General features: G+C 38.4%; 1 protein-coding gene across 1 annotated transcript in view; it reads right to left on the reverse strand.

The window, feature by feature from the left end:
- Positions 1 to 12,499, reverse strand: part of LOC110060349 (uncharacterized) — a 154,046-nt gene extending 141,547 nt beyond the window's left edge. The window contains exons 1-20 of the mRNA XM_089276679.1: positions 12,250 to 12,499; positions 11,320 to 12,180; positions 10,935 to 10,964; positions 10,787 to 10,807; positions 9,335 to 9,643; positions 8,771 to 9,175; positions 8,301 to 8,330; positions 8,153 to 8,173; positions 6,701 to 7,009; positions 6,137 to 6,541; positions 5,667 to 5,696; positions 5,519 to 5,539; positions 4,067 to 4,375; positions 3,503 to 3,907; positions 3,033 to 3,062; positions 2,885 to 2,905; positions 1,433 to 1,741; positions 869 to 1,273; positions 399 to 428; positions 251 to 271 (exon numbers count right to left, since the gene is read on the reverse strand). Coding sequence (XP_089132805.1) covers positions 251 to 271; positions 399 to 428; positions 869 to 1,273; positions 1,433 to 1,741; positions 2,885 to 2,905; positions 3,033 to 3,062; positions 3,503 to 3,907; positions 4,067 to 4,375; positions 5,519 to 5,539; positions 5,667 to 5,696; positions 6,137 to 6,541; positions 6,701 to 7,009; positions 8,153 to 8,173; positions 8,301 to 8,330; positions 8,771 to 9,175; positions 9,335 to 9,643; positions 10,787 to 10,807; positions 10,935 to 10,964; positions 11,320 to 12,180; positions 12,250 to 12,499 — 4,222 coding nt within the window. The remainder of the gene's footprint in view (positions 1 to 250; positions 272 to 398; positions 429 to 868; positions 1,274 to 1,432; positions 1,742 to 2,884; positions 2,906 to 3,032; positions 3,063 to 3,502; positions 3,908 to 4,066; positions 4,376 to 5,518; positions 5,540 to 5,666; positions 5,697 to 6,136; positions 6,542 to 6,700; positions 7,010 to 8,152; positions 8,174 to 8,300; positions 8,331 to 8,770; positions 9,176 to 9,334; positions 9,644 to 10,786; positions 10,808 to 10,934; positions 10,965 to 11,319; positions 12,181 to 12,249) is intronic.
- Between the last annotated feature and the right edge of the window lie 4,704 nt (positions 12,500 to 17,203).

Genomic DNA, 17,203 nt, shown 5'->3' on the forward strand with positions numbered 1-17,203 from the left:
ATATTGTTCTCCCTTGAAGCGGCTTCAATGAAATCAAAAAATAAAAATAAAAATGTATAACTTACATATAGCTTGTTGCACGATATGGCCGGCTAAAACTGCAGACGCCACATTTCGAACTTTCTTCGATAATAACTCTAAGACATTTACTTACACATGACATTATTATTTGTACCTCCGGTAGAGTCATAAAATCATTAACATTAACACAGATAAAAAGAAATATTACGCTCATCTTATGTGTACTCACTTGTTGGAGCTGGAGTTGTAGCTGACGAGAAAAACAAAAGATGTGAAGAAAATGTGAATAGAGTATCAGGTAATTAGCAGTGTTTATAATGATACAAATATGTATGTTGATAATGAGAGAATGTGTAATGAATAAACAGGAGACTTACCTACAGTAGATTGCACGGCAATCATTGTAGCTAATGTAAAGACAAAACGACAGCAGAAATTATTAACGATTCTGATACTAAATTTTGGAGTCACAAACGTTAAACGCAACTACGATTGCCAGAATGATCATAGCTATGGAAGTATTACAGTGCTAGCTCTTTTATATCGTAATAGTCAGTCATTATAGATCATTTGCTCCTCTCTGTTAATGTAAGGGTAAGGGTAACCCATGATAGGCCAAACCCTACATGACATGCTATGCCTGTGCCATGCCATGCCATCCCATGCCATGCCATGCTATGTCTTGTCGTGCTTTAATGATCCCTCGAACATTTTCCCCGAAACTTGATCGATTGTTGGGTTGCATGTTTTTGGTAATATAGGAAACTCTAGGTGCACTGCAATGGTCTATTATACTCTAGAAAACGAACCCATTTATTGACTAATGACAAAAGGCTTAAGGACTCACTTTTTGATGCAGAGATGGTCGGAATCACTGACGGAGATGTACTCTCCAAGGCACTTGTAGACGAGGAAGATACAGTGGCACTGGTGCTGGAACTTACGGAGTCTGAAACACTGGTGCTGCTGATTGAAGTGGCAGACAAACTGGTACTGCTACTGGAACTTACGAACTCTGAAACACTAGTGCTGCTGCTGGATCTGTCAGACACACTGGCACTGCTGCTGGAACTGTCAGAGACACTGAGACTGCTGCTTGAACTGTTCGAGACACTGGCACTGGTGCTTGAACTTGGCGACACATTGACACCGCTGCTGCCTGAACCTTCAGATACACTGGCACTGCTGGTTGAACTTGGAGACACACTTGCACTGGTGCTTGAACTAGTCGACACAGTGGCTCTTGATAATCCTAATGGATGGTGATCCCGTGTCAGAGTATACATGATATGTTTTAGACTACCACTGATTTCGCATAATATAGACACAGAACGTAAATAGGCTCAGAGACACAAACATGAGTGCAAGGTATGAGCCTATTGAATAATTGGTTGTGTACTCTAAAACACACCTTCAATAACAATTACAATCGTATCGGATGAGTTGCCAACACCATTTGCAACATCACAGGTGTAATTTCCAGCATCTTCTGAGGTAGTGTTCAAAATTTTCAGCTGAAGCTGGGTTTCATTGTAATGTGGGATAGTTATTCTTGAGTCATTTATCTGCACACTTGTATTTCTTGCTATAACAGTCCCATTTATTTTCCACAGTACTTCAGACACTGGTGGTGAAGCATTATACCGGCAGGTCAGCTGCATATTGTCTCCTATCGTTACAAACTCTGTTTGATTTCCATCAATTGTCACTACTAATACAACTGCAATTGAAACACAATTGGAGTTAAAATCAAATATTTTCGAACGCCAGTTGATTTCCCTTTATCTCACGAACAAGAAATGGAGAAACTAGAATTGTCTTTTTAGTAGAATGGACCGTTATGTATTTTGATTCTACTTGCTTCTCCTTTTAAGAGAATCCATGAATTGAAATACTCTTAAACATGACTTTCAGTAAATCTGATATATCTATATTTATCAAATACGCGAATAACAGCTTTCTAATTCAGGTTTTTTTCCTTCGCACCTTGTCTTACCGGCAAAAGCATCGATGTAATGTTATGTGAGGTGAAACAAACAAAGATCGTTTGTTTCGCCTTCTTGCTGCAGGATAGCAGTACAGTATCGAGCTTTTTAATTCATTAGCTGGCTCACAGCCGTTTCCAGCATATTTCAGCTCTTCTACTTTGATGGATTAACACTGCCGCTCTTTCGTCAAACAATTCCATAGTATGTATAGGGGAAAATCAAAGAACGAGAAATTTTGGTTAGAATATTTAAGGAGACGGTGTGCCTTAAACGCGCAATAATTCCAACAGTTTCCACTTTATAACAAGTTTAATAATCATGGGAGTGGTTTCACAACATAAAGATGGCTCCAAAATCCCTCTTACAATTTGTTAAAACTTGCAACAAAGTTGCATTATTAGTATGTTCAAACATGCTAATCAATATTCCACACGAGCTCAGAGTGGGTGGGGGTGGAGGAAGGGTCATATGACTTGTCATTAACGGAAAATCTCGTAGATCTAAAATCAAGGGCATTTCAACCGGTTGTACTGTTGTGGCGGCAACCGTCACGAAGATGACCACAACATGTTTAGTACATTTTTTTGAAACATTATTATAGCATCAACTAAAATTATATGGATACATATTGTTCTCCCTTGAAGCGGCTTCAATGAAATCAAAAAATAAAAATAAAAATGTATAACTTACATATAGCTTGTTGCACGATATGGCCGGCTAAAACTGCAGACGCCACATTTCGAACTTTCTTCGATAATAACTCTAAGACATTTACTTACACATGACATTATTATTTGTACCTCCGGTAGAGTCATAAAATCATTAACATTAACACAGATAAAAAGAAATATTACGCTCATCTTATGTGTACTCACTTGTTGGAGCTGGAGTTGTAGCTGACGAGAAAAACAAAAGATGTGAAGAAAATGTGAATAGAGTATCAGGTAATTAGCAGTGTTTATAATGATACAAATATGTATGTTGATAATGAGAGAATGTGTAATGAATAAACAGGAGACTTACCTACAGTAGATTGCACGGCAATCATTGTAGCTAATGTAAAGACAAAACGACAGCAGAAATTATTAACGATTCTGATACTAAATTTTGGAGTCACAAACGTTAAACGCAACTACGATTGCCAGAATGATCATAGCTATGGAAGTATTACAGTGCTAGCTCTTTTATATCGTAATAGTCAGTCATTATAGATCATTTGCTCCTCTCTGTTAATGTAAGGGTAAGGGTAACCCATGATAGGCCAAACCCTACATGACATGCTATGCCTGTGCCATGCCATGCCATCCCATGCCATGCCATGCTATGTCTTGTCGTGCTTTAATGATCCCTCGAACATTTTCCCCGAAACTTGATCGATTGTTGGGTTGCATGTTTTTGGTAATATAGGAAACTCTAGGTGCACTGCAATGGTCTATTATACTCTAGAAAACGAACCCATTTATTGACTAATGACAAAAGGCTTAAGGACTCACTTTTTGATGCAGAGATGGTCGGAATCACTGACGGAGATGTACTCTCCAAGGCACTTGTAGACGAGGAAGATACAGTGGCACTGGTGCTGGAACTTACGGAGTCTGAAACACTGGTGCTGCTGATTGAAGTGGCAGACAAACTGGTACTGCTACTGGAACTTACGAACTCTGAAACACTAGTGCTGCTGCTGGATCTGTCAGACACACTGGCACTGCTGCTGGAACTGTCAGAGACACTGAGACTGCTGCTTGAACTGTTCGAGACACTGGCACTGGTGCTTGAACTTGGCGACACATTGACACCGCTGCTGCCTGAACCTTCAGATACACTGGCACTGCTGGTTGAACTTGGAGACACACTTGCACTGGTGCTTGAACTAGTCGACACAGTGGCTCTTGATAATCCTAATGGATGGTGATCCCGTGTCAGAGTATACATGATATGTTTTAGACTACCACTGATTTCGCATAATATAGACACAGAACGTAAATAGGCTCAGAGACACAAACATGAGTGCAAGGTATGAGCCTATTGAATAATTGGTTGTGTACTCTAAAACACACCTTCAATAACAATTACAATCGTATCGGATGAGTTGCCAACACCATTTGCAACATCACAGGTGTAATTTCCAGCATCTTCTGAGGTAGTGTTCAAAATTTTCAGCTGAAGCTGGGTTTCATTGTAATGTGGGATAGTTATTCTTGAGTCATTTATCTGCACACTTGTATTTCTTGCTATAACAGTCCCATTTATTTTCCACAGTACTTCAGACACTGGTGGTGAAGCATTATACCGGCAGGTCAGCTGCATATTGTCTCCTATCGTTACAAACTCTGTTTGATTTCCATCAATTGTCACTACTAATACAACTGCAATTGAAACACAATTGGAGTTAAAATCAAATATTTTCGAACGCCAGTTGATTTCCCTTTATCTCACGAACAAGAAATGGAGAAACTAGAATTGTCTTTTTAGTAGAATGGACCGTTATGTATTTTGATTCTACTTGCTTCTCCTTTTAAGAGAATCCATGAATTGAAATACTCTTAAACATGACTTTCAGTAAATCTGATATATCTATATTTATCAAATACGCGAATAACAGCTTTCTAATTCAGGTTTTTTTCCTTCGCACCTTGTCTTACCGGCAAAAGCATCGATGTAATGTTATGTGAGGTGAAACAAACAAAGATCGTTCGTTTCGCCTTCTTGCTGCAGGATAGCAGTACAGTATCGAGCTTTTTAATTCATTAGCTGGCTCACAGCCGTTTCCAGCATATTTCAGCTCTTCTACTTTGATGGATTAACACTGCCGCTCTTTCGTCAAACAATTCCATAGTATGTATAGGGGAAAATCAAAGAACGAGAAATTTTGGTTAGAATATTTAAGGAGACGGTGTGCCTTAAACGCGCAATAATTCCAACAGTTTCCACTTTATAACAAGTTTAATAATCATGGGAGTGGTTTCACAACATAAAGATGGCTCCAAAATCCCTCTTACAATTTGTTAAAACTTGCAACAAAGTTGCATTATTAGTATGTTCAAACATGCTAATCAATATTCCACACGAGCTCAGAGTGGGTGGGGGTGGAGGAAGGGTCATATGACTTGTCATTAACGGAAAATCTCGTAGATCTAAAATCAAGGGCATTTCAACCGGTTGTACTGTTGTGGCGGCAACCGTCACGAAGATGACCACAACATGTTTAGTACATTTTTTTGAAACATTATTATAGCATCAACTAAAATTATATGGATACATATTGTTCTCCCTTGAAGCGGCTTCAATGAAATCAAAAAATAAAAATAAAAATGTATAACTTACATATAGCTTGTTGCACGATATGGCCGGCTAAAACTGCAGACGCCACATTTCGAACTTTCTTCGATAATAACTCTAAGACATTTACTTACACATGACATTATTATTTGTACCTCCGGTAGAGTCATAAAATCATTAACATTAACACAGATAAAAAGAAATATTACGCTCATCTTATGTGTACTCACTTGTTGGAGCTGGAGTTGTAGCTGACGAGAAAAACAAAAGATGTGAAGAAAATGTGAATAGAGTATCAGGTAATTAGCAGTGTTTATAATGATACAAATATGTATGTTGATAATGAGAGAATGTGTAATGAATAAACAGGAGACTTACCTACAGTAGATTGCACGGCAATCATTGTAGCTAATGTAAAGACAAAACGACAGCAGAAATTATTAACGATTCTGATACTAAATTTTGGAGTCACAAACGTTAAACGCAACTACGATTGCCAGAATGATCATAGCTATGGAAGTATTACAGTGCTAGCTCTTTTATATCGTAATAGTCAGTCATTATAGATCATTTGCTCCTCTCTGTTAATGTAAGGGTAAGGGTAACCCATGATAGGCCAAACCCTACATGACATGCTATGCCTGTGCCATGCCATGCCATCCCATGCCATGCCATGCTATGTCTTGTCGTGCTTTAATGATCCCTCGAACATTTTCCCCGAAACTTGATCGATTGTTGGGTTGCATGTTTTTGGTAATATAGGAAACTCTAGGTGCACTGCAATGGTCTATTATACTCTAGAAAACGAACCCATTTATTGACTAATGACAAAAGGCTTAAGGACTCACTTTTTGATGCAGAGATGGTCGGAATCACTGACGGAGATGTACTCTCCAAGGCACTTGTAGACGAGGAAGATACAGTGGCACTGGTGCTGGAACTTACGGAGTCTGAAACACTGGTGCTGCTGATTGAAGTGGCAGACAAACTGGTACTGCTACTGGAACTTACGAACTCTGAAACACTAGTGCTGCTGCTGGATCTGTCAGACACACTGGCACTGCTGCTGGAACTGTCAGAGACACTGAGACTGCTGCTTGAACTGTTCGAGACACTGGCACTGGTGCTTGAACTTGGCGACACATTGACACCGCTGCTGCCTGAACCTTCAGATACACTGGCACTGCTGGTTGAACTTGGAGACACACTTGCACTGGTGCTTGAACTAGTCGACACAGTGGCTCTTGATAATCCTAATGGATGGTGATCCCGTGTCAGAGTATACATGATATGTTTTAGACTACCACTGATTTCGCATAATATAGACACAGAACGTAAATAGGCTCAGAGACACAAACATGAGTGCAAGGTATGAGCCTATTGAATAATTGGTTGTGTACTCTAAAACACACCTTCAATAACAATTACAATCGTATCGGATGAGTTGCCAACACCATTTGCAACATCACAGGTGTAATTTCCAGCATCTTCTGAGGTAGTGTTCAAAATTTTCAGCTGAAGCTGGGTTTCATTGTAATGTGGGATAGTTATTCTTGAGTCATTTATCTGCACACTTGTATTTCTTGCTATAACAGTCCCATTTATTTTCCACAGTACTTCAGACACTGGTGGTGAAGCATTATACCGGCAGGTCAGCTGCATATTGTCTCCTATCGTTACAAACTCTGTTTGATTTCCATCAATTGTCACTACTAATACAACTGCAATTGAAACACAATTGGAGTTAAAATCAAATATTTTCGAACGCCAGTTGATTTCCCTTTATCTCACGAACAAGAAATGGAGAAACTAGAATTGTCTTTTTAGTAGAATGGACCGTTATGTATTTTGATTCTACTTGCTTCTCCTTTTAAGAGAATCCATGAATTGAAATACTCTTAAACATGACTTTCAGTAAATCTGATATATCTATATTTATCAAATACGCGAATAACAGCTTTCTAATTCAGGTTTTTTTCCTTCGCACCTTGTCTTACCGGCAAAAGCATCGATGTAATGTTATGTGAGGTGAAACAAACAAAGATCGTTCGTTTCGCCTTCTTGCTGCAGGATAGCAGTACAGTATCGAGCTTTTTAATTCATTAGCTGGCTCACAGCCGTTTCCAGCATATTTCAGCTCTTCTACTTTGATGGATTAACACTGCCGCTCTTTCGTCAAACAATTCCATAGTATGTATAGGGGAAAATCAAAGAACGAGAAATTTTGGTTAGAATATTTAAGGAGACGGTGTGCCTTAAACGCACAATAATTCCAACAGTTTCCACTTTATAACAAGTTTAATAATCATGGGAGTGGTTTCACAACATAAAGATGGCTCCAAAATCCCTCTTACAATTTGTTAAAACTTGCAACAAAGTTGCATTATTAGTATGTTCAAACATGCTAATCAATATTCCACACGAGCTCAGAGTGGGTGGGGGTGGAGGAAGGGTCATATGACTTGTCATTAACGGAAAATCTCGTAGATCTAAAATCAAGGGCATTTCAACCGGTTGTACTGTTGTGGCGGCAACCGTCACGAAGATGACCACAACATGTTTAGTACATTTTTTTGAAACATTATTATAGCATCAACTAAAATTATATGGATACATATTGTTCTCCCTTGAAGCGGCTTCAATGAAATCAAAAAATAAAAATAAAAATGTCTAACTTACATATAGCTTGTTGCACGATATGGCCGGCTAAAACTGCAGACGCCACATTTCGAACTTTCTTCGATAATAACTCTAAGACATTTACTTACACATGACATTATTATTTGTACCTCCGGTAGAGTCATAAAATCATTAACATTAACACAGATAAAAAGAAATATTACGCTCATCTTATGTGTACTCACTTGTTGGAGCTGGAGTTGTAGCTGACGAGAAAAACAAAAGATGTGAAGAAAATGTGAATAGAGTATCAGGTAATTAGCAGTGTTTATAATGATACAAATATGTATGTTGATAATGAGAGAATGTGTAATGAATAAACAGGAGACTTACCTACAGTAGATTGCACGGCAATCATTGTAGCTAATGTAAAGACAAAACGACAGCAGAAATTATTAACGATTCTGATACTAAATTTTGGAGTCACAAACGTTAAACGCAACTACGATTGCCAGAATGATCATAGCTATGGAAGTATTACAGTGGTAGCTCTTTTATATCGTAATAGTCAGTCATTATAGATCATTTGCTCCTCTCTGTTAATGTAAGGGTAAGGGTAACCCATGATAGGCCAAACCCTACATGACATGCTATGCCTGTGCCATGCCATGCCATCCCATGCCATGCCATGCTATGTCTTGTCGTGCTTTAATGATCCCTCGAACATTTTCCCCGAAACTTGATCGATTGTTGGGTTGCATGTTTTTGGTAATATAGGAAACTCTAGGTGCACTGCAATGGTCTATTATACTCTAGAAAACGAACCCATTTATTGGCTAATGACAAAAGGCTTAAGGACTCACTTTTTGATGCAGAGATGGTCGGAATCACTGACGGAGATGTACTCTCCAAGGCACTTGTAGACGAGGAAGATACAGTGGCACTGGTGCTGGAACTTACGGAGTCTGAAACACTGGTGCTGCTGATTGAAGTGGCAGACAAACTGGTACTGCTACTGGAACTTACGAACTCTGAAACACTAGTGCTGCTGCTGGATCTGTCAGACACACTGGCACTGCTGCTGGAACTGTCAGAGACACTGAGACTGCTGCTTGAACTGTTCGAGACACTGGCACTGGTGCTTGAACTTGGCGACACATTGACACCGCTGCTGCCTGAACCTTCAGATACACTGGCACTGCTGGTTGAACTTGGAGACACACTTGCACTGGTGCTTGAACTAGTCGACACAGTGGCTCTTGATAATCCTAATGGATGGTGATCCCGTGTCAGAGTATACATGATATGTTTTAGACTACCACTGATTTCGCATAATATAGACACAGAACGTAAATAGGCTCAGAGACACAAACATGAGTGCAAGGTATGAGCCTATTGAATAATTGGTTGTGTACTCTAAAACACACCTTCAATAACAATTACAATCGTATCGGATGAGTTGCCAACACCATTTGCAACATCACAGGTGTAATTTCCAGCATCTTCTGAGGTAGTGTTCAAAATTTTCAGCTGAAGCTGGGTTTCATTGTAATGTGGGATAGTTATTCTTGAGTCATTTATCTGCACACTTGTATTTCTTGCTATAACAGTCCCATTTATTTTCCACAGTACTTCAGACACTGGTGGTGAAGCATTATACCGGCAGGTCAGCTGCATATTGTCTCCTATCGTTACAAACTCTGTTTGATTTCCATCAATTGTCACTACTAATACAACTGCAATTGAAACACAATTGGAGTTAAAATCAAATATTTTCGAACGCCAGTTGATTTCCCTTTATCTCACGAACAAGAAATGGAGAAACTAGAATTGTCTTTTTAGTAGAATGGACCGTTATGTATTTTGATTCTACTTGCTTCTCCTTTTAAGAGAATCCATGAATTGAAATACTCTTAAACATGACTTTCAGTAAATCTGATATATCTATATTTATCAAATACGCGAATAACAGCTTTCTAATTCAGGTTTTTTTCCTTCGCACCTTGTCTTACCGGCAAAAGCATCGATGTAATGTTATGTGAGGTGAAACAAACAAAGATCGTTTGTTTCGCCTTCTTGCTGCAGGATAGCAGTACAGTATCGAGCTTTTTAATTCATTAGCTGGCTCACAGCCGTTTCCAGCATATTTCAGCTCTTCTACTTTGATGGATTAACACTGCCGCTCTTTCGTCGAACAATTCCATAGTATGTATAGGGGAAAATCAAAGAACGAGAAATTTTGGTTAGAATATTTAAGGAGACGGTGTGCCTTAAACGCGCAATAATTCCAACAGTTTCCACTTTATAACAAGTTTAATAATCATGGGAGTGGTTTCACAACATAAAGATGGCTCCAAAATCCCTCTTACAATTTGTTAAAACTTGCAACAAAGTTGCATTATTAGTATGTTCAAACATGCTAATCAATATTCCACACGAGCTCAGAGTGGGTGGGGGTGGAGGAAGGGTCATATGACTTGTCATTAACGGAAAATCTCGTAGATCTAAAATCAAGGGCATTTCAACCGGTTGTACTGTTGTGGCGGCAACCGTCACGAAGATGACCACAACATGTTTAGTACATTTTTTTGAAACATTATTATAGCATCAACTAAAATTATATGGATACATATTGTTCTCCCTTGAAGCGGCTTCAATGAAATCAAAAAATAAAAATAAAAATGTCTAACTTACATATAGCTTGTTGCACGATATGGCCAACTAAAACTGCAGACGCCACATTTCGAACTTTCTTCGATAATAACTCTAAGACATTTACTTACACATGACATTATTATTTGTACCTCCGGTAGAGTCATAAAATCATTAACATTAACACAGATAAAAAGAAATATTACGCTCATCTTATGTGTACTCACTTGTTGGAGCTGGAGTTGTAGCTGACGAGAAAAACAAAAGATGTGAAGAAAATGTGAATAGAGTATCAAGTAATTAGCAGTGTTTATAATTATACAAATATGTATGTTGATAATGAGAGAATGTGTAATGAATAAACAGGAGACTTACCTACAGTAGATTGCACGGCAATCATTGTAGCTAATGTAAAGACAAAACGATAGCAGAAATTATTAACGATTCTGATACTAAATTTTGGGGTCACAAACGTTAAACGCAACAACGATTGCCAGAATGGTCATAGCTATGGTAGTATTACAGTGGTAGCTCTTTTATATCGTAATAGTCAGTCATTATAGATCATTTGCTCCTCTCTGTTAAGGTAAGGGTAAGGTCATGCTTTAATGATCCCTCGAACATTTTCCCCGAAACTTGATCGATTGTTGGGTTGCATGTTTTTGGTAACATAGGAAACTCTAGGTGCACTGCAATGGTTTATTATCGTCTGGAAAACGAACGCATTTATTGACTAATGACGAAAGGCTTAAGGACTCACTTTTTGATGCAGAGGTGGTCTGACTCACTGACGGAGATGTACTCTTCAAGGGACTTGTAGACGAGGAACCATCTTCACTTGCCGATGTTGAAATTGCTGAGACATTTGTCGACAAAGGCGGAGCTGAGCTTTGGGACTGTGACGCACTTGAGCTGACTGAAACGTTTTGGTTAAGACTTGCCGTGACGCTGCTGCTATAACTTGGCGACAAACTGCTACTGCTTCTTGAACTTACGGTGTCTGAAACACTAGCGCTGCTGCTGGAACTTTGCGACTCTGAAACACTGGCACTGCTGCTTGAACTTTGAGACACACTGACCCGGTTGCTGTTACTTACGGATCCGGAAACACCAGCGCTGCTGCTGGAACCGTCAGAAACACTAGCACTACTGCTGGAACTGGGCAATACAGTGACACTGCTGCTTGAACTTTTAGATACAGTGGCACTGGTGCTGGAAGTTACGGAATCTGAAACACTGGTGCTGTTGATTGAAGTGGCAGACAAACTGGTACTGCTACTGGAACTTACGAACTCTGAAACACTAGTGCTGCTGCTGGATCTGTCAGACACACTGGCACTGCTGCTGGAACTGTCAGAGACACTGAGACTGCTGCTTGAACTGTTCGAGACACTGGCACTGGTGCTTGAACTTGGCGACACATTGACACCGCTGCTGCCTGAACCTTCAGATACACTGGCACTGCTGGTTGAACTTGGAGACACACTTGCACTGGTGCTTGAACTAGTCGACACAGTGGTTCCTGATAATCCTAATGGATGGTAATCTCGTGTCAGAGTATATATGATATGTTTTAGACTACCACTGATTTCGCATAATATAGACACAGAACGTAAATAGGCTCAGAGACACAAACATGAGTGCAAGGTATGAGCCTATTGAATAATTGGTTCTGTACTCTAAAACACACCTTCAACAACAATTACAATCGTATCGGATGAGTAGCCAACACCATTTGCAACACAACAGGTGTAATTTCCAGCATCTTTTGAGGTCGTGTTAAGAATTTTCAGCTGAAGTTGGGTATCATTGTAATGTGGAATAGTTATTCTTGAGTCATTTATCTGCACACTTGTATTTCTTGCTATAACAGTCCCATTTATTTTCCACAGTACTTCAGACACTGGTGGTGAAGCATTATACCGGCAGGTCAGCTGCATATTGTCCCCTATCGTTACAAACTCTGTTTGATTTCCATCAATTGTCACTACTAATACAAGTGCAATTGAAACACAATTGGAGTTAAAATCAAATATTTTCGAACGCCAGTTGATTTCCCTTTATCTCACGAACAAGAGAAACTAGAATTGTCTTTTTAGTAGAATGGACCGTTATGTATTTTGATTCTACTTGCTTCTCCTTTTAAGAGAATCCATAAATTGAAATACTCTGAAACTTGACTTTCAGTAAATCTATATATTTATATTTATCAAAAACACGAATAATAGCATTCTGATTCAGGCTTTTTTCCTTCGCACCTTGCCTTACCGGCAAAAGCATAGATGGAATGTTATGTGAGGTGAAACAAATGAAGATCGTTTGTTTAGCCTTCTTGCTGCAGGATAGCAGTACAGTATCGAGCTTTTAAATTCATTAGCTGGGTGGCAGCCGTTTCCAGCATATTTCAGCACTTCCACTTTGATGTATTGTATCGTTGTAGCGGTAATCGTCACGAAGATGGCCATAACATGTTTAGTACATTTTTTAAAATATTATTGTAGCATCAACTAAAATTCAGAGGTAGCATTGATCATCAAAGAAGAAGTGCTAAAAAGTGCTTGAAGCGTTAACTTTATGAGTCACTTTAAAAGGGCAAAATTTGTAAGAAAACATATATGTATATATTTACTTGTAAATTACATTTATTTGTTTATTCCAAAATAAAATTTCTGAAATATTAAATCCTTATTCAATCCTCAGCGATATTTTTATAAGAAGCCACATCATGACCCGAACTTTGAAACACTCTCAGAAAATTAAATCTTTCTCCTTAAGATATTTCGTTTAACATGTAACGAAGTGGTATATTCTAGCATTGTTATGCACAACAATGCCGATGGTTACTTGACAAACTTAACAGATGGTTACTTCATCTTTCCCCTGAGAGGGTTCTTAAGTTATAGCGCCATAGTTTTAGTAGCAGCAAATACTGCTAATCGACTGAATGACTAAAAGACTGAACAGCTAATGAACTGAACGGCTAATAGACTGAATGGCTAATAGACTGAACGGCTAATAGTCTGAACGGCTAATAGTCTGAACGACTAATAGACTGAACGGCTAATAGTCTGAAAAGCTAAAGACTGAACGGCTAATAGACTGAACGGCTAATAGACTGAACGGCTAATAGACTGAACGGCTAATAGACTGAACGGCTAATAGACTGAACGGCTAATAGACTGAACGGCTAATAGACTGAACGGCTAATAGACTGAAACGCTAATAGACTGAACGGCTAATAGACTAAACGGTATGCACCACAGTGGACTGTACTGGAAGTAAATGGTTTACTGAATGAACTGGATTTATAGAGTTTAGTCATTACCGACTGCCAATGCAGTAACTGCGCTTGATGTAATTCGTACTAGCAATTTCAATGGCCATACCTACTTATCAACTATTTTTAGACTCGACCAAATTATGTGATTTTGTTTTTCTTTGTACAGGAGTTGATATCCCTTCATGACGAACACTAGTGTTTGACTAACACATGGGATCAGGATGGTACTCCACACCGTACATTTTACTAGTTTCATTGCCTTCCAGGTGCACCTAAAGAGATACTTATATTTACATGCAAAACTGAAAATGTGTATGCTATGGACATGAGGCCCGTCTCTTTTATTTGTGATCCTGAGCATTTACTTAAAGCTTTTGTAGGAACAGGAGCGAAAACAGTATTTCTTGAAATATGACCAGACTTGGGAGGGGCTTAAGATTTGTCTGAAATGTTTTGTAAAAGTAGTCGGGCTCTCTCTTTTCATCCCAGAGAAGGAATATCTTGTTACAAAAAAATTCACCAAGATCCAGTTTTGAAATTCTTTAGCAAGTTAAAGGAGCTATGTCATGGTTTCGCCTCTTGAAAAGTTAAGCCTAAATTTGTCCAGTTTGTTGTTCGTAATCCGTGTCATCCTTCTTAATCCTCAACCATCCATGTTCCTTTATGGTTTACTATTATCTCTTTGATGTTTTTCTATCTTAGTAAACTACTTGTAGAAGCCGACAAAGATGACAAATAGAGGACACGTTATGGGCGTGCAATCAGACGTCCCAAGAGACTGCAGAACATTTAAATTATATGCGAGTGGGTGTGAGTGTGTTTTGTTGCGTGTGTGTTTTTCTGTCGCTCGAAGAGTCAGATCAAGTCCCGATGTAATACTACTGGATTAAATTGCTATGTCGAATTCTGCGAGTGTTCGTCGTTTTACTGGGCCCGTACACTACTATTGTCAGCTTTCCTTCAATTTCAAGCAAATTTGTCAGTGGCTAAAATAACTCAAAATATTGCGGCTAAGCTCCTTAAATAAGGCAAAAGAGGGGAGCATTGTAATCAATTTAGTCAGAGCTATAGAAGCATAATATTTGCCGAAAACATATGCTATAAAACTGCGCAAAGAGTCAAAAGAACTGCTACTGATTTACTTCTAACGGAACCAAATTTGCAATTAGCAAAAGTTCATGGGGTACAGCAAAGATGATCACTGTATGTATTTCTATGTACATATATTAGTATATATTTTACGATAGAATACAATTAATGTATTTTGAATTGGTTTTATTGATCAGCAAACTTTGTCAAACTTTTATTACTCCTATAATATTATTTAGTTTGTTTCAAGTTAAGAACTGTCTGATCATGGTCTCTCATGATCCTTTGATTGTAATGTTTAAATTCAAATTACATTATTGTTAAGGACCATCTCACATTCTTGAAATTTAAAATTTACTTATAAATTACTGAATTAAAAAACAGTGTAATTTGTGGTGTTGTAGTTATATTGTTGCTTTTATTTGTTCCTTAGACAAGCTTCAGAAATATTTTTAGGTGGGCCTCTGTGACCACATGTTACCTTAGTTATTATGCAACCATTAAAAGAATGTCTTCTAGAGCTTGTTGCAACAGTAACGCATATAGACCACATCTGATAAAAGAGGCCTTTGACTCAAACAACTGGCAAAAAGTACCAAACATTACGATATCGAGATTACGCACTTTGCCATGAGTCAACTGGTCCATAGGGTAGATTAAATACAAATAAAAATCATTCTACCCTGTTGAACTTAAATTGTGTGTATTCACTCATTCAAATGCTGATTGAAATTAGTTCACAACCACACCAGATCATGTACTATCACCATGGCCAGAAATTCCGGACATCGAGTCTGTTAATTTTCGTGCTGCATACGTCTGGTACACATTTTGGTAGTGCATACCGCTGTTCAGTACGGCGTACTTCGGGCTCAACGACACTACAGAAAAACTTGTTGTACAAAAAGGTGTTGTTGGGCATGTAAATAACTGCTGACCGAAGTAATTGCATAAAAGTAAAAACTAGAGAAACTTGCCTTTCAAACGGTGTCTTTTGGAGCAAAATCGGACCATTTGCAGCCGAAATATCGCCGTGCAAAGACAGCGGATTTGGGGATTTTAGCGTGGCTGTTTACGAGCTTGCTTTCCGTCATTTTGCAAGCTTTTTAAAACCAAAAAGCAGAGCGAAGAAATCAGCATCGCAGGTGAAAATTGGTCAAATGGTACATCATACGGTGTTTTTCTTCAAGCGATCGCGGCACTTGGGATATCCCGATTATGTTGTCTGCTACAGAAGATCAAAATCTTCTTGGGATGCAAAAATAGGATTTCAAGCCTCTATTTTGTAGAGAGCATTGTATGGGTCAAGCTTCGAAAATAAACATCGATGAAAAGCAGGGCCCGTAACATTTGTTGATGAAAACCAACTTATCAGAATAGCCGAGGAAACTTTCAAGAACTCTACCGGATCGCGGCACTTGTTCCCGGTAAGCCAGAACGTGTTCTATTTTATTTTGTTTTATTTCTGCCATACATTTCCTTTGAGTGTTTGGCGGCCATATTGTCAAGTAACCTCGCGCGTGCGCCGTTGCGATGTCCGGAATTTCTGGCCATGATCATGCCAAGACATTGATATTTCTTTCATGAGTCATGAAAAAGGTATCACTAGTCTACAAAGGTTTTTTTTTTTTTTTAATCATATGAAAACACAGTTGAAGAACCAAATTATTGCACTTAGTTTATGGACTCAGAAGATGAAGATGAAAGTATGTAATCTCATATGACAGAGCTGTAGGAACGTGGATCTATGCATATTAGCCAGTGAAAATGTAAAAACGCAAATGTTTGGAAATGGTATTTCGGCTTTGACAGGGCTCACGGATTTTACCCGCGTGATCACATTTTGAATAATTGCCACATTTCATTATTTATTTATTATATGATAATGAGCTAATCTGATTGCTCGTATGATAATGAGTTAATGGAAGCCAACAAGCTTTACTAAAAGTATAAACCCTTTCTTTCAGTGATTAATAAAATGCTAAGAATGGCAAATAAACTCAACTCTATCCAAACTATAGAAATGTAAGTCTCGTTATCAAATATGTCTAAAACTTAAGCGAATTAATATATGATACATTAATGTTAACACTGGTAGTATAAGCACAGAGATAAGCTAGTTCCCTTTTTAGTTAGCTCAGTCGATAAGTGTAAGACGTTTTTCAGAACATTTGTTCCTCGGTTTCACAGTTATAATCAAGACAAATATTGTTAAAAACTTGATCTAAACGCCTTCGCAAGAGCTTTTGTTGGGGCATAAAAATTGGGTGTAATT

The sequence above is a fragment of the Orbicella faveolata genome, unplaced genomic scaffold (genome assembly GCF_042242905.1).
Source record: "Orbicella faveolata isolate gen_17 unplaced genomic scaffold, um_ofav_v1 contig_46, whole genome shotgun sequence".
Classification (NCBI taxonomy): Eukaryota; Metazoa; Cnidaria; class Anthozoa; order Scleractinia; family Merulinidae; genus Orbicella; species Orbicella faveolata.